The 23,824-nt window shown below is 45.0% G+C and overlaps 1 protein-coding gene across 1 annotated transcript; it reads left to right on the forward strand.

The window, feature by feature from the left end:
* Positions 1-1,550: 1,550 nt before the first annotated feature.
* Il18rap (interleukin 18 receptor accessory protein) lies at positions 1,551-23,169 on the forward strand. Its single transcript, XM_051204526.1, has 10 exons — positions 1,551-2,007; positions 2,450-2,768; positions 2,857-3,040; positions 8,678-8,828; positions 11,295-11,360; positions 13,500-13,623; positions 15,444-15,595; positions 16,587-16,724; positions 19,825-19,998; positions 20,787-23,169. Exons 1-10 carry the CDS (start codon positions 1,938-1,940, stop codon positions 21,248-21,250), a joined length of 1,842 nt encoding a protein of 613 aa, XP_051060483.1. The 5' UTR covers positions 1,551-1,937; the 3' UTR covers positions 21,251-23,169.
* The last annotated feature ends 655 nt before the right edge of the window (positions 23,170-23,824 follow it).

Here is a 23,824-nt window from a genome sequence, read left to right on the forward strand (position 1 = left end):
GAGACCTTGAAGATTTCCAAATCATCCCACTGTCCTCTTACCTTCTTCTGTGGAGGATGGTAGGAAGTGATGGCAAAAATGAGATGCTTTGAAACCCCCTGCATCTACATATGACTCCCTCTTCTACTGCTGAGCAGGTATGTGGTTCTCTAGCACCGTTGCTGTGAGCTATGAGACCTTTAGCTATCCATTGGGAAATGAGAAATACAACCAAAGTGTTTTCCACAATGGCAAAGGTTAAGTGACACATTCACTGCCACCTGCCAATCATTTTTCTCCAGGGAGCAGAATCTGCAGCCATGTGTGGTTTATACTTTGCATATGAATGAATGATTTCTTCTGAATCCTTGAAGTGCTTGGGTGATGGTACAATGAAAGGCAACACTTAGACACTAGGTGGTCTTTTAAGGGCAGACACTGGGAGAGAAGAGATTTTAGGTGTTGTCCCATGTAAACAACCTCCCAGAATGGGTTTGCTCTTGTGTTGCTATGTGATCAACAGCAATGGCAGTAGCTACTATAACTACTGAGAATATTGCATATTCTGGAGCTTTTAGATATAATATTCTATGGATGTCTAGTAAGCCTCTTTGATCTATGGTGCAAGTTAATGCCAAGGTTTAGTTTGTTCATGGTGTTTGATGATCTTGTACTGATGAAAATGGGATGTTCAAACCATTCCGCGTTCTTGTAGTGGGGTCTGTTTCTGTATGTCCAATAATATTTTTTAAAATGAAATTTGCTGCCTTAATGTTCGGCACATCTATAACAATTCTATTTTTATGATGAATCACGTTCTTTTTTTTAATATGAATTAACTTTCTTTATATTTTCTCATTATGGCACAGAGTCTACTTTGTTAGGCATAACTATTCCCATTTATTTTTGGCTTCCATTTGCCTGATATATTGACTTTCACCTTCAGTCTGTATGTGGTCTTTGCCAGTAAAGCAGATTGAATGAGATGTCCATTTAAATATTTGGTCCTTAGTAGATGGTGCTGCCTGGGTAGGTTTAGGGGGTGTTAGGGGGTGTGGGGCTTCCTGCTCCCGCCATCATGCTTCACCCTGCAATCACGGACTCTAACCCTCAGGAACCACAAGCTCAAATAAATTCTTCTATATATTACATCAGCCATGGTGTTTTATTGTAGCAGTAAAGCAATAACTAATACAGGAGTGTTTTTTTAGAGACAACAAATAATTGGCTCTTACTTTTTAATCTATTCAGCCAGTTTGAATGATTTCATCAGCAAATTAAAACCGCTTACATTTAGGATTACTAATGAAAGGGATTTGTTGACTCTTATGCTTTTGCTGATTGTTTTCCTGTTGATTTAATTGTTTTTCTTTCTCTTTTTATGTTAGGCATTAGTTGGTTTTCTGAGTTGGAGATGACTGAGCCATTCTTTTTTAATGTCTCAGATTTTTATAGATAGCTCAATCATCAGCTTTCCCTAAACGTAGAATATGTCATTTCCATAAAAATCATCCTTTTTTTAAGGAAAATAAAATATTATTTTTCCAGACTACTGATAGAAATATACACAGTAGATGGGAGTATTATAAGAAAAAAAAATAAGAATTAGTGAAGGGGAATGGTATTAGAAGATACTCCGGGACCCGTGTGAGGTGGTCAGGGAACCCTGCATGTGAGCTGTTCATCCTTTGGATGTGCTAGAGAGAGATGACACATGGAGGAAGCTCCTCCACACCCCTGGAGGATACCCACACAGTCTCAGTCTCACGGCTTCCAGAGGCCTGTTTGGGTGCCCTTTTAGGGTTTCCTGTGTGACTTGGGGCTTGATCACAGGTTTTGATTTCTCCATTTCCCATTTCATAAGTGAAGAGGACGCCACAGAAAGAGCGCCCAGTGTCCACGCACTCCACACTGGCAATGGCAAGTCACTGAAGCCATGACAGGAGCAGAGAAGAACCATGCTCCGCTTGGGCTGGGTATTCATTTGCTTTGTTGCAGGAAAGCAGACCTCGGGATTTGATCACTCAGGTAGGGCCCTTTGCTTTGTGTAGCAACACTGTGAGTCTTGTGGTCAAAATCCAAAGTGATACATAATCTGGTCCATCAAGCAACCTGGTTTATTAGCACACAGCATTTTCTCGCTGTTAAAAGGAGTAGGAGAAGAGTTTCTGGTCGGGACTGTTTCCAGCAGATACCACACACAGCTGGGGAGATCCCATTGACCACAGCTGGGCATTCAGTGGGGACATCTGAGGAGGAGTGCATGATTGCTCACCTATCACCCACAGCAAGTTAAGACACAAGCCCACGGGGGGGGGGGATCAGAAAATGAGGCATTTTCATCTACGAAATTGACACAGTAGACAATATAGAAGAGAAAGCTTAATCCTTTGTTATACTGCGTCTATTTGCAAACATCAATACCTCCTAACATGTTTCTCTGCATTGTTTCATTTGCCGTAATTTTCAGCTTGTGCCACCAAAAGAGTTCTCTGGACATATCCCGTGAAGGGTGCAGAGGATTTTGTCCTATTTTGTGATTTACCAGAGCTTCGGAAGCCACAGGTCTCCCTTATAAGTCAACTGTCACCAGCACAAGGCTCTGCCCACACACGCTGTAGTGGTGATCAGGACCTATCTGACGTCCAGTGGTACGTGCAACCTCCAAGTGGAGGTCCATTAGAGGAGATCGGTAGACACTCTCCTTACGTGCAGACCAAAGGCATGCTGCATATATTGACCCCACCGATGAACAATGCTGGGTCATATATCTGTAGACCCAGGATTAGGTATGTCCCAAAGGTATCCGAGTCTGAAAATATTTTCAAATTCTCTGTGACCTCAACAAGTGCTTACAGGACCTTGTCTATCTCCTAGGAGTCCCCAGGATATGGCTTGTTGTATCAAAACCGTCTTAGAACTTAAGCCTGAGAGAAATGTGTCCTGTGGGAAGCCAGCAGGGTACAAACAATACCTATTTCTTGGAAGCACGGGCTCCATTTATTGCCCCGGTCTCAGTTGCCAAAGTGATGCACAGAGTCCGAAGATGACCTGGTACCAGGTATGAATGGATTTTCTAAAACTAGTGCAAGAGCACTGTTTTATGGCTTTGTCTCTGTAGACTCCTTATAGAAACATGAATTAGAGAGCCCGGGACCCAGAGCCATAGAAAGGCTGCTATGTTCCTGTGCAAAAGGTCTACATTCTAAAGTGGATTTGACCCTATGTAGAGTACAGCTTGCTCTTCTGATTGATGGAGCCACCCTTTTGATCAACATCAAGAGAAAAGGCCAGCAGGTGAGGATGTCATACTTGTGGGAGGCTGCAAAACAGGCATCCCTCGAATTCTGGATAGGTTAGTCCACTTACGTTGTCATAGAGAGTAACCGGCATTGCTAAGAAAGAGGAGGGGAGCTAGATACAATGAAGTTTTAAAACAAAGTAGCAGATGCTAGTCAGTGGTGGCACACGCTTTTTATCCCAGCACCCGGGAGGCAGAGGCAGGGATCTCTGTGAGTTCCAGGCCAGCTTGGGCAGCTACAAAGCTGGGTTGAAAAACAAAACAAAACAAACAACAACAACAAAAAACAGAGTAGTTGAGTAGTTTCTAAAGGGGAGGATGGTAAGGTAAACACAGCAAGTCACCATGTAATGAGTGACTTGTGCAAAGCTTGCTAAGGAAGAGGGCACGAGAGAATAACGATGCTAAGTAAGCTGGTAAGCAGGTACAACAAAAACATCCCATGTTTTCACCGTGCTATGGTTTTCCCAAGTGCTTGCCCACCTAACAGAGCCTTATCTGTGACTCATCTCCACCAACAAGGCCAGGCCTCCCAACTGTTCCCAAACAGTTCCAGCCACCCAGACATACGAGTCTGTAGAGCCACTCACATTCCAACAACTGCACAGGCTGAGTTCTGGACATATCATGTCCATCCTTCCTGACCTGCCAGGTTTCTGCTCAGAATTCTGCTGGTGGCCGTATTTATATCTATTCTAATGTGGCGTGTTTCAACTCTTGCGAAAAGGACACACCAGGGGGTTGTTGCCCTTCTCTGGATTTGGGAAAATACTAGCTGCTATTTCTCTAGATGTGCTCTTTTAGACTTTTGCAGCTTTGGTTGAGCCAAGCTTGGTTCTTCTTGTGGGACTCAATAACTCCCGTGAGCCTCTTCATTACTGCCCGCTCTCCCAGTCTGGTCCTTGCTCTTCCGCTGGGTGATTCTGGATTTTCCACTCCGGAGCTCTCTGCTGATCGAGTCCACTGTTGACTATCTTAAGGAATTTTTGCTTGTGAATGTATTCTCTCTCTCTCTCTCTCTCTCTTTTTAATGAATTTTTATTTTAAAAAATGTCATTTATTTTCCCAACTTCTAATATTATTAGGAATGGCTTTCAAATTCTATTTTTCCCATCTGCATTTTCTTGCAGTTCTTCAAGCTTCAAGCCGCTATTATTGTTGTTGTTGTTGCCTACCCTTTACTTATTAAATAGATCTCTGTGTGTCAGTGTTTGTTGTTGGAATTTTACCCATTTCCTTTCAACTGTCCTATGCCCTGCTGTTTCATAATCTTTATGTCACTGCTGACCCTGCACATGAGGAAATATCTCTGCTCTGTCCTTCATAAGTGCTCTCTGTTGGTGACAGAACTTCAAGGCGTAGTCTAGCCTAGGCATCTGGATGGGGCTAAAGTTACAGCCTCAGAGCACTTGGAGTTAAACTAGATTCTCAGGAATTTGAGACATCACTGGTCCTCTCAGGGAACTGCTAACTTACTCCGTGGTCTGTTGAGGTGATTGGCTGGACTCTGCAGTCTGGCAAGCTAGTCACTCAGATGCCTGGGGTCAGTTGGGTTACCCTTCCTGGCTGGAAAGTGCTGTCCTGTGGAATCTTTATTGAGCAGGACTCTGAGATGTTCTGCGGGTTTGGGGATGTCTTTGGGTTGCAGCTCACCCCACTCAAGGTGAGTAAAGGTGGGGACTATGCTCCATACATAGGTGTACACTTAGCCATGTCCCTGGATCAAGGTTGGCTTTAACTAAAATAGTGAGGGCTTCTGCTCACCAGTTCTTTCCTTCCCTGCTAGGAGCAGGTTAAAGGAGAGCTCTAACTGTACTTGCATGTTCTTAATTACTTAATGTTTGAAAATTCAGAATTAAAATACCTGTTATTTTTCCTCTTCATTTTTCCCCCTAATTTCTGGAAACACAATGAAAAGAAAAATGTCCTCAATAAAACCGATGCCTTAGGTGAAAGGCATCTGGATTTAGTAAGTTAGTGTGTGCTCCCTGGTGCTGTGCTGCCTGGCAGTAAAACTTCAGGACAGTACATTACAAAATCTCAGCGCTTGCGCTCTTACTAAGAATGGCTTTGCTTTTCCCTCGCACGCACCCCTAAACTTCCGTTTTTAATACCTTCAGGATTTTCACTTGCTTTTTTCCTAGGACTCCTGACTCTTCACACAGACCACACTGTGGACGCTCCTCCTTGGTTCTTTCCGTTTTGTAAGGTTTCACCTCCGAGCATCACACAATACTCTGGGCAGATGTGTCTGCCTCTCTTCCTGCCGGGCTTGCCCGCCATGGAATAATCTGATGAGTTTCCTATCTCTCTCTCTCTGAATAAGTTTCCTTCCCAATTTCTCTGACATTTCTTCTGAGTTCTGCTTCACAAAGTCTTTTGATGACACACACCAAGTCATGATCACCATCTACAAAATGAGGAAGTGGTCTACTTGGTTACCTGTGGATCCACCCTCCTCAGTGCGTTGTTGACTAAGGTCTTAGTGATGGTGTTTCCCTCCATCAGCTTCTCAGAAGATTTAATGCATGCCCATGCTCTATGCTTATACATTTTTTTGTATGCTCTTATTGGGTTCTCAAATGTTTTGTCTCTGGAATTTCCTTCTTGTTCTTAGCTTCACTACTGACTGGAGCATTCTTGATCTTTGCCATCACCTGGTAAATATTTAAGCTGGCTGTCTCTGCCTTTTGCCCTGGCTCTTCATCCTGTCTTGTAGCTACTCCCAGTGACCAGTGTGGCCCACTCAGACTCTTTGACACCTTAGGGGAAGTTCTTTGTTGGGTCACAGGAACTGGTCCAGACACTTGGAGGTGTGTGTGGGGGGGGTTGGGGGGTAGGGGAGATTCTTACTTCTACCTGTGTGACCACCAATGGGAGGGAAATTCCTCAATCAGTAAATGAAACTCTTAGAAAAATTTTGTTTAGTATTGAGTTCTCTCATTTACTAGGCATTCTTATGCTGGCTTTCCTTTAAACACTAAAGTATTTGTCTTCTCATTGGTAACATGGGAAACAAAATCCATGCAAATCCCAAAACAGAGACTCCTTTGGGCGAGGGATAGGTCACGTGGGGAGAAAGGGAAGCCGTGGTTCATGAAAGGGTACACACTGAGACAAACCATTCTTTAGGAGAGTGTTTTACCAAAGAGACGGCACCACAGACAACACTCAAGCTTCAGGAGGAAAGAGCCATCCGTTTCCAAAGACAAAGTGAGGTGTCTGTTCCTAAAGGTCCCTGAGGGAGGTGGCGAACCCCCCCCCCCACCGGAAGCAGCAGGGATGTTTGGCCCCTTTGGGGGAGCCTGATGCGTGAGGCAGTGGCATGTAGAAGGTTTACGATCGAAAATGATTACCGTATATGATCATACATACAAGAAAACTTTCGCAATCTGCTTAGAGAACAGATCCTCACCATTTTACCATTTCGCCTATCTCGTTTCTTTTGATTATGACTCTAAGAGATCTGCCCTTGGTACTCATGGGAAGGTGGGGGTGGTCACTTAGCACAGAAACATGGTGTGTGAGTTAGTCTGCAAGGGTTAGGGCAGTGGTAACCATCCTTCCACAGACATTGACTGAGCCCCTACTGTGCGCTGACCCCTGTCCTTCACATTCCATGAGCGCCATAGCCAGGTGCTTGTCACTTTCCTCAAAATGTCTTGTTTCCGAGAGTCTCCTGTTTGCAAACCTTTCTTACATTGTGCATTCTGAAATTCACATACCCTTAGCAAAGCTGTTTAGTAGAGAAACAGATACCAGACACATCCAGAGGCCACCTTTAACTAGTTTAACTTTAACTAGTTACTCTGTATTCTTTACAACTCCGCAAGGACTCAAGGGAGCAGCCCCGTTTTGCATGAGCTGAAATGTGCTGTGGAGCGGTCCCCTAGAACACTGTGTTGTGTAACAGAAAAGCCTGAGGCTCAGGGCCTGGAGGCCTAGAGTCTGCTGAGTAGGAGCCAGTGTTTACTTCTTTCCATGTACCCAGGATTTATTAGCTACTTAGAAACAATGTGTCCAACAACTACACACATTTCTCACTGTAAAAGGCGGTCCTGGATGTGTGAGGTGGCAATTCTTCTGGGAACTTATTCCCCAAACCTGAGTCCTGTTGCAACTGTGGCTGGAGCTGCAGCCTGTGGTCTGGGGAAGCAGGAGGACTTGTGAGTCCTGGGAGCTCATAGAGCATGCCTCCTCAGGGCAAGACGGGTGTATAAAGGGGCCATAGCGGAGAATGAGACTGGATGGGTCTTTGAGCACTCCGGCCATCGTCAGACATCATCTGAAAGGCAAAGGAAGTCGCTGAAGTGCTCTAAGACACAGTTCTTGTTTGAGTTCAGAGCCAAATAATGATTTCTTAGTATTCTCTGTATTAATCTCTGTAATTTGCTACAAGCTGCAAGATCACACATGAATTATACAGAAGAATTAAGAACTCTTCTGATAGATAAAACCAGGACAAAAGTTGTATTTGGTGTTACAGTCTTGTGGATGGAATGGCTGTTTCTTGTTGTAGACTCTTCCTGAATGGTATTCCTTTCTGCAACAAACTTGGGATTTACCTCCCACAGTTCAGCACTATCTGATCATTTACTGGAAACAAATTCTCTCACGCTATTGAAGTTTACTGACTACACTCCCTGGCTATGTGTAAAACCTGTTCTCCATTAACACTAATTTACTAATCACGTGTGAGGCCTCTTTCCCAGTATCAGGTCCCTGTTCCCCTCTCCATTGTGATTGCAGAGATCTGCCTTTCAGCAATTATTGCATAGTCCAGTTTATTTAGTTGGTATATTTTATTTACAAGTTTATTCTCATATTCAAAATAAATATCCATTTGCTTTTGTTTTTTGAGACGGGGTTTCTTTGTCTTGCCCTGGGAACTTGCTCTGTAAATCAGGCTGGCCTTGAAATCAGAGATCCACCTGTCTCTGCCTCCTGAGTGATGGGATTAAAGGCGTGTGCCATCACACCTGGTTCTTGTATTCAAATTAAATCTACCAAATGAGAGTAATTTATATATTGCTTTTACTAAAAGTTTCTCAAAGTGCGTATACACGTTGCCTTTCTCAAGCACGCATGAACATAATTTAGTTAAAATTAAATTAGGCATCATTTCCGAGAACACTAGATACTCTAGAATACTCTTGGACCACAGAATCCTGCTCTAGGAAACACTGAGCTGGTTGGAGTTGGATTTCTCTACAGCGTCAGGAAATGACACTTGGGTGACCTCAGACCCATACACTGTAGTGTGCCCTCATGCTATGGGATACCTGTGTTTCTAGCTGACCTACCTTCACCTGCTTTGAATTTGTGAAGCTTTCGTTATATGTGAAATAAAAACTCCTCGGTTGCTGAAAGGTGATTAATTCTTGTCTTTTGGACTAGGACGGAAGACTCTTGCCTGAGTATAAGAACAGTATCATTAAGTTGGCTGCCGTTTATGACTATCACCAGGGCTTGTATGTGTGCGATTACACTCAGTCGGATAACTCGAGCTCCTGGACAGTCCGAGCTGTGGTTCAAGTGAGAACCATTGGTAAGTGAGACTTTTTCTGAACTCGGGCTTACCGGTGAAAATCATCTTCCTTTGGTTAGGTAATGATTTCCCTTTAGGGAAGAATCCTAGGAGATATTCAGCCGCTGGCAGCTCTTTAAAGGGCTGCGCGTTGGCAAAAACAGAGAGGTCCAGTCCCACAAAGAGACTCCGGGTCATGTTCATATTGTCGCAAGTTGGGATACATACTTCTCTCTGGTTTCTTTTTGTGATACATTTGAATGTGCATCAGACATTTTATAATTTGAAGATGTACTAGGTATCTCATACTTGAAACAAGACGTGGCATCCATAGGCCTATTTAAAATGTGTTAATGTTTTCCCACATGTTTAAAATCTCATTCTACTGTGTCTGTCTAGAGAAAGGAGCACTGATTGCTGCCACGGCTTCAGACCCGGGCCCCACTCCCCTTCCCAAGAGGCACCTATAGATTACAGACTAGACCAGTGGCCGTCAACCTTCCTAATGCTGTGGCCCTTTAGTGCAATTCCTCATGTTGCAGTGACCCCAAACCATATCCTCGTTGTCTCCATTGATACTTCATAAGTGTAATTGTGCTGTTATAAATCGTAATGTAAATATTGGTGTTTTCCCATGGTCTTAAGCAAACCCTGTGAAAGGGTCATTTGACCCCAAAGGGGTCACAATCCTTAGGTTGAGAGCCACTGATCTAGATGGTTCGCATTTCTGCCTCTGTGCTTTCTTCACACATGTGCACACCCATTTTATCCAGTGATAAAACACAACATTATCGTCTGCACCTTAAACACACACTATTATACTAAGGTAACGCTTGCCAGTCCGCACCCCTTACTAATGAAGGGATCATAGGTGTGTATTATGACTTCTGACAAGTTTGGAGTTTTATCCAAGGGACACTAAGGGAGCACCAAGTATTGTAATGCATGAAACCATCACGAACAGGCTTGTATACAGGCTAGATCTAACAAGAAGAAATAACATTTTGTGGAGGCAGAGGAGACACTGTTAATACAGGCAGTCGCCAGTAGGGGCGTAACAAAGGGTATGACCTGAAAGGGATGGGCCTAGGAATATATAAGAGATGCTTCTATGAGAATTTGGGGCATGGGAAAAGGCAAAGAGGAGAGTCAGGGTTGAGAGGTCGTCTACTGATGTCCAACAAGGTAGAGGTAGGCGGGGTCAGCAAGCTTGATCGACAGTATCAGAAGATGCCCCAGGGAGCAGAAGGAATGGAGTTTGTGAGTCAGCAGAACAGGGTGTGTTTTACAAAACACATGAAAAGAAGAGAAAGTGGACATTCTCGTTTCCTGAGGGGGTCAGTCAGTAAACGCCAGCACTGGTCAGTAAGCATGAAAGGCAGAGGAGGAGGGCTAAGGAGGACAGTAAATGCTACCATGGAAGGACTTCAGTCTCGATGTTACAACGAAGAGGGGGAGTTTAGGTCAATGGTGGCGATTCCAAGGCTGGAGACGGGAGCGTGAGAATGACGTTCTGTGAAGAGGGGGTCGGGCGCTGAGCCCTGGGGTCTTTCCAACGGACGGAAAGAGAGTGGGGGAGCAAGATCTCCATGAAACACACAACGGCGTCAGCCGGGGACGTTTAAGGTGTGGTGGAAAAAATGCCTTTGGAGGCCAAGGCAGTCAGGAGGATGCGGTGAGGAGTGTAGGGGCCGATTGCACAAGAGAGACGGGGTAGATGAGGAAGCCGATGAGAAGTGAGGGTCAAAGACGCTGCCAGCAGGGCCACCACTTTCCCAGGGGGCGCGATACTGTTGGGAGAAAGCAGAACAATGCAGGAACCTTTGGAATTCTGTGGCAGGAAAGAAAAAGGCCAAGTAGAATCAGAGGCTAGATGCCCCTCCAATCTAAGCTATACCACGAGTTTAAGGTTGGGGGGGATGGATGGTCTTGAACTCAGTTCCTTGGGTAGGTTGTGTCAGTTCCTTGGGTAGGTTGTGCCTCTTGGCTGGCGACTCAGACTAACGTCAACAAGAATTCTTGTTGTAGCTGACAGGGATGGGGCTTAAGTCTCAAGTGTGGGTGTTGGGAGTTGTATCTGCAGGGGTGTGTGCATATGTATTTGTGCGTGGGCCAGAGTGAGTACAGACTTGGGATTTATGTCTCAGGTGTAATATATCATTTTCTGTTGACACAGAGTTTCACTCTACCCTGTAACTTGTCATGAGGGCAAGGCTGGCCATCCAGCGAGCCCCAACTATCTGTTTGGTTCCATGGATCAAACTTGTGTGGCAAGCCCTGTACTGATAGAGTTATCACTCCAGTCCCGAAGAAGCAATCCCAGTTCCCAGATTGATGTATTCTGGGTAAAATGAGCAAACAAACAAACAAACAATCAAATAGAACACTAGAAACTTAAGTCAGTATTGAGTGGATACTCCCAAATCTTCAGCAAGCAGGCCTTCAGGTTTCTTAATGCAAAAGGTAATTTTTGTTTTCACCTTTCAGTTAAGGACATCAACCTGAAACCAGACATCCTGGATCCCATCACAGACACTCTGGAAGTAGAACTTGGTGAGTTGACTGATAGTACCATACCTGATGACCCTATACTTCAAGGGATGGATCACAGTGTGACATAAAGGGCCATTAGACTTTCAGATCAGAGTATTTATTGGCTGTGTACCTTAACTTGGTCCCAACTTTTATCACCAGGCATGGTTTCTTAATCCTCCTAGGCCCCAGTCATTAGATCTGCCCCTCACTGTGGAATGCTCATCTTGCATTGAGATAGAGTGAGGAAGCATATTCTAGTGCCTGGTGAGCTAAACAAGATAAACAGGTTTTAAATTCTTCCTGAGAAAAGGCATTCGTACATGTGTATACATGCATATATTTCCATTTAGGTTATGTGTATGAATTTACAAGGTTAGCACTAACCCTTATGAATATGACCCCTGAGCTGTTCTTTAGGGAAATCATAGCGCTGCAAATCTTGCTCAAACGTATTCCAAAATGGTGCCTTCTTCTGGGGAGAGGAGTGATTGCCTTTCATCTGATTGCCTTTTATTTTTTGTCACATTCAACCTCTTATTACTTTACACACAGCCAAGTAGAAATTTTATATTTGAAAGCAAATCGTGGTGTTTCAGTGCAACATTTACCATTTCAAATGCTAATGAAAGATTTAGTTTTGTACAAGGAAATGTAAACAAACTGTTATTAGGCCATGTGGTCAGTAGGTGGCGGTAGTGGAACATTCTAGGGCTAGAAAAAGTGAGGCAGAGACAATCAGGAGAATGGAAATCAGTCAGTCCCTTAAAAAGCACACAGACAAGTTGGGTAAGGTGCCAGTAAATTCTAATGCACCGATGATGGGGGAAAGATTAAGGTCCAAAGAGAAGTTTTCAACTGGATTCCCCCACCTATTCATCCAGAAGTCGATTCAAAGTGGAGGATAACCCTCACAGGGGTGGTAGGCAAAGGGACCCGGAAGCAAGCACAGCTCGTCCACGGTGCAGTGCGCAGAAGCACAGCTAAGAATCTAAATAGTTTCCTCCCTGAACCACGTGCTACAGTAACGTTTTCAGGGAAGCTTTCCTCCCTGAAAGAAGAAAAAAGGAAATAAATTAAGACGCTTTTCAAATCTACTGGGAGAGAGATCTGTTACTCAGATTACAGCTCTGTGGGAGGACCTCAGCCTTAGTCCCAAGGGCTCTCACCCAACAGTTTTAGCAGTTTGGTTGATGGAAGCCAGTGGTCTGTTAAAGTAATATGACGGGGACTGTTCTTCCCTATATATGCTTCTCTAATTGGTTAATGAATAAAACACTGATTGGCTGCTTGGCCAGACAGGAAGTGACATGGCTGGGCAGAATCAGGGTATAAGCAGGGACAAACAGGAAATGGCTCTCTTCTCTGTGGAGATGCTGAGCAGTCCAGCATTCCCAGGTGAGATAAGACCGCATGGAAATACTTAGAATAATAGAAATGGGTTAAGAATTAAGACAGAGCTAGCCAATAAGAAATGCTAGTCACCGGCCAACAGCTTTATAACTACTATAGCATCTGTGTGCTTATTTGGGGTTCAAGGGCTGGGGGACCTGCGGGACCAAGAATCTCACATTACACTAATACATACGAAAAACATATAATAAATAAATAAATAAAATAGTCATAAGGACCTTAATTCAGCTACGGAGGTGGTCAAGGAATGATTGTTAAGGACCGTGGGAAAGTCCCAAGACAAATTATGACAAGGCTGTGAACCTAGACTATCCCAAGGTTTCCTCGATCATTGAGGTCCTAAAAATTAATTGGGCTTGTAGAAGGTTCAGTGTAAGTGTGTAAGGGCCTTTTCTTCCCTCTGGACTTTTTGTTCATGGTAACCTCATTCTCATTCCGTTTGTTCATTCAATATGTAAATACCAATTAGCAAAAGGACCTTTTTGATGACCGGGCCATTCACACAGCTCCAACTTTTCCACAGCGATGTGACTGTGAAATGCCCCTGTTAAGGACGTAGCTACACATTTGAGATACACAAATTAGCCATGAGGAAGTATGCTGCCAAGCGGGATGTGTTGACGCTTGGTTGTCCCTGGTACCCACTGCCATGGAACCTGTCCCCGTCCCAATGCCGCCTCTCTTCTTCCTGCCACACCCGTACCCTGATATGCTGCCTTCCTGTTTCCTCGACCTCTGTATTTTCAGGAAAGTCCCTGACTCTATCCTGCAAAGTCCAGTTTGGCTTCCAAAGAGACTTCCAGCCTGTAATAAAGTGGTACGTCAAAGAGTCTACTCAGGAGTGGGAATTCAAAGTGTTTGAGGAGAAATGGTAAGAAAAAGTTGGTGAACTTTGGTCTTTGCAACCCAAACTTCGTGCTTTCAAACCTTTAGAAATTGCTAAAGCAGATAGAGTTAACATAGTGGTGAAAATTAAAATACATGAATTCTGTCTATCATTCTATCTATCTACCCATCTAGCATCTATCTATCTATCTATGTATCTATCATCTATCCATCCATCCATCTATCTATCCGTCTACCTATCTATTCATCCATCCATCTACCTGTCTTTCTATCTATCCATCTAGCATCTATATGTCTGTCTGTCTATCTATCTATCCATCCATCCATCTAGCATCTATCTGTCTATGTATCTATCCATCCATCCATCTATCATCTTTCTGTCTATCTATCCATCCATCTGTCTATCCACTTATCACCTATCTACCTCTTATCTCTTATTGTCATATCAATTTAAAGCTTTTTGGTTCCCCATTTCTGATGAGACCATAAAGTGCACCAGGTATGCATAGCAGTCAGTCGGCCAGTGGTGGAACCATATCCAATATTGGTCCCTAAGACTGTACCACTTAGGAACATTGGAGACATCTTGCCTGTGTTAAGAACACCATGATGTTTGCACGATTGTTTAAAACAACCCAGACCATGTTGAAGTGTTTTTAATTTAGTTTAATTTTTTTTTCACGAAAGGGTTTTGTGTATTTCAAATCGGTCTCAAGCTCTCCATGTAGACAAGGATAAACTTGACCTTCTCAAGTGCTGGGATTACGAGCTTGTGCCCCCACACTCTCTGTGTGTGGTGCTTGGGATCTAACCCAGAACCTCATGAATGCTAGGTCAGCACTTTTCCCACTGAACCAACAACCACATGCAAAGCTCACAGGATAACCTAAAACACCCACTTGAACACTGTTCCTTAATGTGACAATATGACACAGTTTTAGACAATAGGGACCAAACACCTGGGGAGAACCACAATTTTCTCAGCAGGGCTGATTGGCAGAGAACTGGGAACCAGGCTGGAGTACGGATAAAGCACAGGATGGTGTCACCACTGGGACCCGGTACTGCTCTTCTATCCTCTGGGCCTTGGCCCTGACAGCACCAAGTTACGGTGTGCATATCTTGACAACTAGGGTTTGTGTGCAGCGAGAAAGGAAGGGATTGGAGAATCTGTAGTCAGTGCTCGGCAAAGTACCTGAAAGCAGAATGCAAGAGGAATTAGCTGTATGTGCATGTGTTTGATTGCATGTGCGTGTGTAGATATGTATACGAATGTGTGTACCTGAATGTGCACGTCAGGAGTAAATCTCATGCTTCATTCCTCAAATGCTACTAACTTTGTTTTCTGTTGTTGTTGGTGGTGGCAGTGGTAAGGGCTGTAGTGGCGGGGGTTGGGGGTAGGGCAGAGTCTTTTGCTGACTAAGATATCCTGGCCATCAGGGAGCTGCAGAGATCCACTCATTTCTGCCAATGCTGGGTTTACAAATACATGTTACCATGCCTAGCTTTTTCCTTGGGTTCTGGGGATTGAACTTTAAGGCTTCATGCCTGGGAAGCAAACACTTTACAGACTGAGATTATTCTCAATGTTTTGTTATTCTACATTCCCAGGGGGAATTCTTAGCATAAAGTCCAGATGAGGGACCAAGTAACTTAGTGTAAATCTTTAACTGAGTCTACCACTTGATCAAGAATGAGAGCCTCCTGCATCTCTCCCTGCTCTTCCCCAGTCTTCTTATGGTAAAATCCCACCAGCTCTTGGCCAGTCTTTCAAGCACAGGTGGGTGATTGGCAGTAGATGCTACTGAGCAGGGATTCGATTTTTCTTCCCCCTCCTTTTCAAAGCATTCAATCCAACTACAAGAACAAAGTCATTGAGCACACCATCTTCCTGAGAGAAGTCACTCAAAGAGATCTTAGCAGGAAGTTTGTTTGCTTTGCCCAGAACTCCATCGGGAACACAACACGGACCATCCAGCTGAGGCAGAAGGAGGGGGGTAAGCAGAGAACTTTGTTCCTAAAGATTGACAACTGCTCTTTTTGAAAGGGGGAGGGACGCTTTCCCAAAGAGCAGAGGCAATGTTTGTAGCTATCACTTGCCAGACACCGAAGCACTGAGCTGTGCTAACCTGTTTAAGGCGTGGACCACAGCCATACAACGGATTTTGACCTCAGCTTCTTAACTGTGCATGAAATCTGTGCATGAAAACACCCCTTACTCAGCTCTCTCAATACTCACATAGTTTACTCAGTTTTCCATCACCCAATCATTTTCCTTCTTCATCCACATATGCACTCAATGCACTCACTCATCCAGCTGCTGCTACCTGCGAGGATCTCCAGCCCGGCCTGACCCACACCTACTTGGGCAGGACTGGTGTTCAGACATCCATCTCTTTCTTGGTTGCCTCTGCTGGCTTGCAGAGAACATGATAACAGCTAGTAGAAATGTCCACCGAGGAAAGACTTCTTCTTAACAAGATGTTCAGGGATGAGGTTGGTATCAGTCCTCACTCACTCAGTGGGTGACTACAGCACCATCAAAGCGTAAATGTCTTTGAGATGTAAGGGTGACAATGTTCATGCTTGGCCTTCAGTGAGTGTACCATAATAGTCGCCGTTCTCTGTAGACACCTTACTTATAACATGAACCATGAAGGGCACAGGGTGAAGCTGATGTAATTTCTGGTCTAGGAATGTTTAGACTTTGGCGAGGATAAAAAATACAAGACAATGATTTATAACAGGTACCAATGATCGGGGTAGACATTCCTAGATATAAAAAATAACTGAAACGGCTAAGTATTGAAGGTCATCCCACCAGGAACATCCCATGCCCCTTGGCTCTCTAAAGTTAATTGTGGACAGTTCCATCCAGACCTAAGATGACCTCAGATTCAAGGTGAATGCAGGCGGCACAGATGCTTTGTAAACGTAATGGGGTCTGCTCGTCCAGAGGTGCTGGCTCACAGCTCTGTTTCCCCACAGTGGTGTTTGTCTACATCCTCCTTGGCACAGCCTTGATGCTGGTGGCCATTCTGACAGCAGCAGCTTTTCTCTACTGGTACTGGATTGAAATAGTCTTGCTGTGCCGAGCCTACCAGAGCAAGGATGAGACTCTGATGGGTAAGATCACCCAACATGCTATTCTCTGACTTAGTGACAAGACAAGACACACATTACTGTTACTTCCTACTCATTGGCTTATCTTTTCTTAAGAGCTGCCTTCAGTGTGGTTTCACATGCCTCCTGCTGGCTGAGCAGCTTGTGAGAGAGGAAGTCAGAGGGAGCTAATCCCTGATGTGTGGCTTTTTATCTCTCAGGTTTGATGCCTTCTTCCAGCTCTGGCTTTACACTGGAGAAGACCGAAGAAACAATTCTAGCCCATTCCACTTACCAGGAACCTTGTAGAAGACACTTTTGTGGGATTTATGGGGCTGGCTGGAAAGTGTTCTTGTTGCTAACCAATCTGACATAATAGGCAAGTGACTGCTCTATGTCTTAGGTTCCTCAGCCATGAAACAGGACTGTCACCACAGCAGTCAGAGGATAGTGTGTGAGTTCACAGGGATTAGGTACCACATGCATTTAGAAGGACTCCTTAGCATATAGGAACTCAGTTTGGCCAGCAACAGGTGTCCCTTGAGGACTGGAGGAGGACCTTGCCTGTGTGTTGACTGACATTCTCACAGTTCCCCAGGCAGAAAAGGATGAAGCCCGATCTTCAGATTAGACCACTAGAAACAGCTGTATCTGGGTCTTAAATCTACATAGTCTGGCTTCAGGAAATTCTGTCATCTGGGTTATTGTCACGTGAAAGCAAGACATTCCAGTCCAGGGATTTATCCCAAAGAAATGGGAAGTTGCACAAAATACAAGTTCCATTACTGCTGATGAGTTTTCTGTCAGTTTATCCACAAGATGGGATCACGACATTCATCAGTGTTGTATGGGACTAGAGTACTGTTTCAACTTTGCTGGCCCTGGAAAACCTCACGTGGAGGCCAGTGGCTTCTACAGGAGGAAGTAACCTCTCACAGAAAGGGAAGTAAAAAGATGTGCCAGGTTCAACCCCCTGACACCAGAAAACAAAAAGAATCACCCACAACCAAGCTAAGAAAACAAGAGAAAAAATATACATATGCCGCAGCTTTCTTTAGATTAATTATTAATAGCATCCTTTGAAATCCTTAAGCAAAGAGTATTTTCAGAATTTTTGTTTATTTAATTAGTTTTTTAATTTGAATCTTCCCAGGTGACTCCTCACTTCTTTCACTACAATGTTCGTTTTTAACCTTAAGAGTCTAGAATTTATGAAGAAGAGCCAGTTGATCGGGAAATATTCAAATTTGTCCCGTGCCATTTTACTTTTTAACTATGCAGGTAATTTGCACCGCAGAATTGGGTTTGCAAGCACAGCGATCTATCGCCCTCTGCTGGTCAAACGGATGCTCGCTCACACACTGCAAGCCCAAGAGTTTATTGTGACGATCTAAACTTAATTTAGAAAAGAAGTACCGTTAGGAAGACATAAGCAGGCCCTGCGACTCCACATTCTGTAATTTCATTACCAAATGAGTTTACCTTAGCCTCGGGGCTTTTAAAAAGACAATGGGTAGAATGAGGGCAGTTATGACATGTCACACGTCAGCACTTAACTACAGGTCATGTCCCCAGATCTCCTCCTTCTATATGGGAAGAATCTCACAACACAGGCAGCTTCTGGAACTTTGGCTCTGTAACCTCATCTCAATGTTTGGGTTTCCTCGTGGTTGGCAATCCCTAAGGCCTCTCATTGGATCCAGGCTGGGCAAGGGCACTGCCAAACCACCCAGGACACTAGTTACCTGTAACAACACTTGTGTATGTGTGTGTGTAGGTTGTGAAACAGGCTGCAACATAAACTCCAGACACTCTGTCCCAAAGCCTGTGAGTAAACTTGTGGGATATTCTGTCTTGTCTAAATAGTTCTTTTGCATGGCTCATTATTTGCCTGCCTGACGAGAACACATGGGACCTTCACCATATCTTAAGACAATGTCTATAAATGCAGCTTCTCAAATATAAGGGGAGGGGCTGGGTAAGACGAGAGACTCCAGCACAGCACGTGTGACCCTCTACAGCCTTCTGGGCAGCCTCTCCTGACCTCACCCTACACTCATAGACTCAGATACAAGCCCTGTTGTGTGCCACTTAAGGACAAAATGAATCCTTTAGGCTACTTTTCTTTGTAGAAACAGAATATACTGTACGTGTATAAATCTAGATGGTCTAGCTAATTACACCCTGGGCTGTGGGCTCTCTGGAGAGTGTATGCATATAAGTCTACTACTACACACACCCGTACTATCTATGTAGATGTATAGATATGTCCTTAATATTCCCAGGTTTGTGATGAACGAAAACGACCAACATTCTATTAAGCAGAAAAGAGAAATTATTCAGCCAAGAGACTTGACAAATAGCAGATATGTGAAGCTGCTGGTTGTGTTTTTGAGCAAATGCTCTTTACAACTGGGCATGTATTCCCCGGTGATGACAGGTGTATTACAATAAACGTTTAGGCCAGTCACACAGTTACCCATTGTCAAGCGTCATGTACTGGGCATAGTTGGACTGCCGCATGTCTGTCTGTTGAGCACGTAGTGGACCACAGCAGCATCACTGTAAACCGGACGGATGTGATGCAGTGCAATGTTGGGATGTCTATAGCGCCGCTAAAGCCACGGGGATTACCTGTGTGCTATGTGGCAGGGACCTCCACTGCGCACGCGCCCACTATTGACCGCGCCCACACTTGCCGGTGCGTGGCTTTAACTGTGCCATCGTCTCTCGGATGAATCCGAGGTTCTGGTCTTAACAGAACTTGCTTTCTGGTTATCATCATGCCTTAATGGAGCAGACTCCTCTTTGATGTGTAACTAATGAGCCAGAAACAGCAAAGAAGGACGCCCTCCCTGATCGTATGCGATGCAGTCACGGGAGGCGGCAGCCGTTTGATGTAGGTTTCATAAATTAATCATTGGGTTTTACATGGACAATCCAAACCACTCGGTGGTGTGATTTTAAAATGGATGCATCTGCTGGTTTTGTTTTTAATTCACTTTTGTAAGAATCCCGAATCTTGTTTGTTAACCATTTCCCCATATGCTCCGAGTGAGTGTCTGTACATACCGTGTGGTTTAAGAAAAAGGACACTGGCTATGCGTTTGCTCTTTTTCCTTAGACAAGAAGGAGTTTGATGCCTTTGTATCTTATGCAAACCGGAGCTGTCCCGAGAGCGGAGCCACCGGATCACTGAGTGAGGGACACTTGGCCTTGAGTCTTTTCCCGGAAGTGCTAGAAAACAAATATGGATACACCCTGTGTTTGCTTGAAAGGGACGTGACTCCAGGAGGAGGTAGGTCTACGCTGTAGAGAAACCAATCAGAACACAAAGAGTGATCCACTCTAGTTCAAAGTGTTTTCTATCACATCTCCTATGTGATATACTCTTCTCTCTCTCTCTCTCTCTCTCTCTCTCTCTCTCTCTCTCTCTCTCTCTCTCTCTGTGTGTGTGTGTGTGTGTGTGTGTTTATGAGCTTAGATCATCTCGGGCAAGAATACAGAAATGTGTGTTCCAGAGACACACTCTTGTCTTCTAAAACTATCTATTTTTCAGGAGAATAATAAATAATAGAAGGTTCTGGGAAGGCCATCCAGGACAAAGGGTATTTTTTATTTGTTTTTCCCTGGATTCTTTGTGGGAAATAAATCTGACTCATCTCAAACAGATGGCCTTCCTAGCCTCTAGAATTCGACTCTTTAAATTTCTAGCAGGCTAGTCAGCTGGATGTCACCCAAGAAGCATCTAGGCCGGGAATGGCCTGCTAACCCTTCCCTGCCTCAGAAACTTCCACAAGTAGCCCGGGATATACCACACCCCTCAGTCACGCTCCAATGTGACTTGGGCAGTGTAGATGGTGATCTAGGGAAGCAGAATAGGGAACAGTCTCTCGGTACTGGTGTCTATGTTCAACAGTCCGGAGTACTGACAATAAAGAGACAGAGGAAACTCTTCTCCTCATCTCTTTGCCCAAGAATAGCCAAATTAGAAGAAGCCCAGCGAGCACCATTTGGAGGCTCAAAGTTGTTGTCACTCAAGCTTTAACTGTATCAGTTGTAAGCCATTGATTTATGTGTTTCCAGTGTATGCGGATGACATCGTGGACACCATTAAGAGGAGCCGAAGAGGAATATTCATCCTGAGCCCCAGCTATGTCAATGGACCCCATGTCTTCGAACTTCAGGCAGCAGTGAGCCTTGCCTTGGTTGACCAGACACTGAAGTTAATTTTAATCGAGTTCTGCTCCTTCCAAGTACCAGAATCTCTGCCGTATCTAGTCAGAAAGGCCCTCAGGGTCCTCCCCACTGTCACGTGGAGAGGCCTGAAATCGGTCCAACCCAGTTCCAGGTTCTGGACCCAGATATGTTACCACATGCCTGTGAAGAACTCCAACAGGCTTATGTGCAATCGGCTCAGAATTATCCCGAGGGGGTTTTCCCCTGAAAAGGACCAGGCAAGACAGAAACCACCGGGAGGGACACCCGGCTCAGGGGATGGCCGCGGGGCCAGGGACCTCCTCCTCCCCACCCACCAGAAGAGGTGCTGATGGGCAGAACGTGCTGTGCGGGTCAGGCTGGTGGGAAACTGAGTCACCCTTCTTTCAGTACCAAGAAGGCTTGGCGGGCAGGGGGACGAAACAGTGAGTGTGAGTTAGGGTCTGAGTGCTTGGAATGATCACATAGAGAGTGTGTGACACATCAGACCTCTGCATATACTCGGTGCACACTCCGAGTAGCCTGAGCAGAATCAGCGGGGATAGCTGCTCCTCCTGTATGGCCATGGGCTGCCCACTATGTCTGCACACCTGTTTCTGTACCGTGTGTGAATGCATCCTGTGTGTGTGTGTGCATGCAATCAGGTGAGTATGGTTTTATTTTATTAGATATGAGTGATTGAAACTCTATCTAATGCTTTTCTGTAAGGAAATCTTTGCTGCGCCTTTAACCATCAATGCTGATGGACAGAAAGGAAACATAAATGGTGAGCACTAGATAGATAGGCTCTCCAGAGCTCTTGTGGGAAATGACTTCTTCGAAGGCATGGACCAGGTGCATGTCTCTAGACCTGCGGTTTGATATTGTGCATGGAAATCCACCGCTGGCAGAAAGCATCGTGACTGGCAAGTGCATTTAGAGAACTCATCCCCTGTTCCAGTTTAGAACGGTGGTCATTCCCTCTGTGGTTGACTGACGGGCTGGGTGACAGCTGCGCTCTCTGCCCTGCTCAGTACAGAAGGAGGAGGCCACATCACAAGTCACCAGCTCCAGAAAAATACAGGCTCGACATCCAGCATGTCAAGAGATTCGAGTCAAGTTCTCCTAGGTTGTGGATAGCATGGACAGCCTTCCCACTGGGGAGGTGGGGTCTGCAGGATTTAGATTTAGCAACAGGATGGAGCTGATTACAGTTTCTCCTTTGTACAGAGAACTTTCATGCAGAAATCAAAGTAGATAGCTTACCCTGAGTAAGTAGGACTAGAAGTAGGGACTAATTAGGCACAGGTCAATAGTTCAATTAAGGGACAAAGAATCGACTATTAGTTGCCTACAAACTGGAGAGGCGGCAATAGTCAAGGTGAGGGTTTGGGGCATAAATGCACACATCCATTGGCAAACAAGAAAAAGTGGGTACCACACCTTTGTATGAGCTGTTTGCCTGCTTAGGGCGGTCCCTCCTCTGCAAGTATACAGACTGAGCCGTCTTTGTTTAAGTCTTCCTTGGTAACAAGATGATATGCTTAAGGGCCAGGCCATCATTTAATTAGCAAGGTGAATTTCGTTCTCATAAGTTGAACTGCAGCTAAAATAGGGTTATAGCTTGGTGCAGATGTTTATGACCTTAGAACACTGCCTTTCCTGTCAGAACAGGGTGGTTCATCGTGTGGGCAGTAAAGGGCTTCCATGTATGTCATGAGGAGCATCCACTGGGGACCAAATGAGGTTCACATGCAGAGCGGATCAGCTACTGCCATCTGGCCACTTGGTGTGTGTGTGTGTGTGTGTGTGTGTGTGTGTGTGTGTGTGTGTGTGTGAAATGCTCTTCGGGTCCTTCTTCACAGAGGTCCCACATCACAGGAACCACCGTGGCTTTGGCAGGAAGCAGCATCCTCGTTGGAAATCTCAGAGTCGAAGAGGAGGCAAAGGGTATAAATTATGCCGGGAGGAAGTTTCTTTTGGGAAGGATCACAGTGGGGAGGAACCCATACTTGTTGAACCACTATACCCTGGCTATGGCCAGGTTTCCTGCCAGCCTCTCTCGACTCAGAAACCTCTTGTGGCCAGCGCAGCCAGGCTTATCTTGTTCCAAGATAACTGAGTTCCCAAGGGTCCCAGAGAGCTCCCTGCCTCTGGCTTCACTGTGCTGAGGAGACTTGTACATACGTGGGAGCAGATATACCCAGTCCGTGTTTGTAGAATACCCTCTTTCCCTTAGCTACGTCCAATAAAGACGACACATTTGCTTTTAGGACGAAGAGTTATTAATATTTACCTCACGAATATTAGCCGGACAGAGAGGACAACCAAAACAAATTCCCTATGTGTGGGAGACTGTGGCTGAGCAACAGTAGCGCGACAGCAAAGCCCGATTTTTCTCGGCACCATCCGGACGAGGTGGCCTCTTGTTTTTATATGCATTGAACAAAGACAGTGGTCACAATCCTTTAATTCCACTATGATGAAGCATCGTTGTTTAAACACAGGAGCCATCCCTCCATCAACCCGTCCTTGTCAAACCTGTATGGCCTCCCAGAGGGTCCTCATAGGCCTTTCTCGATAACATTCCCAGTATTCCTGGGATGACACTTCAATTGAGACGAAATAAACACACGCACAACCTGACTGCTTGTTTTATGTTAGCTTGCTACAAGCTAAATCGTTTTGGGAGAGGGAGATGCCACACCGGATTGACCTGTGGGCAAGCCTGTGGTGCATTTTGTTGGTTGATGCTGATGCGGGAAGGCCCAGCTCACTGTGGGCAGGACCACCCCTGGGTTGGTGGTCTAGAAAGCCTGGAAGAAGTAGGCGGAATAAGCCATGAGCAGGCTCCTCCCCCACTACTCCCCTTCAGTTCCTGCCTCCAGGTCCCTGGCTTAGATTCCCTGGGCAATGGACCTGAGAAT

This window comes from Phodopus roborovskii, unplaced genomic scaffold, assembly GCF_943737965.1.
Source record: "Phodopus roborovskii unplaced genomic scaffold, PHOROB, whole genome shotgun sequence".
Taxonomy (NCBI): Eukaryota; Metazoa; Chordata; class Mammalia; order Rodentia; family Cricetidae; genus Phodopus; species Phodopus roborovskii.

Bases quoted from the DNA above. Each gene is read 5' to 3' on its own strand.
- Il18rap (XM_051204526.1), top strand. From the start codon at position 1,938: ATGCTCCGCTTGGGCTGGGTATTCATTTGCTTTGTTGCAGGAAAGCAG. The intron at 3,041-8,677 runs GTATGAATGGAT...CTTTTGGACTAG, and splicing joins CGAAGATGACCTGGTACCAG to GACGGAAGACTCTTGCCTGA. The intron at 16,725-19,824 runs GTAAGATCACCC...CTTTTTCCTTAG, and splicing joins CAAGGATGAGACTCTGATGG to ACAAGAAGGAGTTTGATGCC.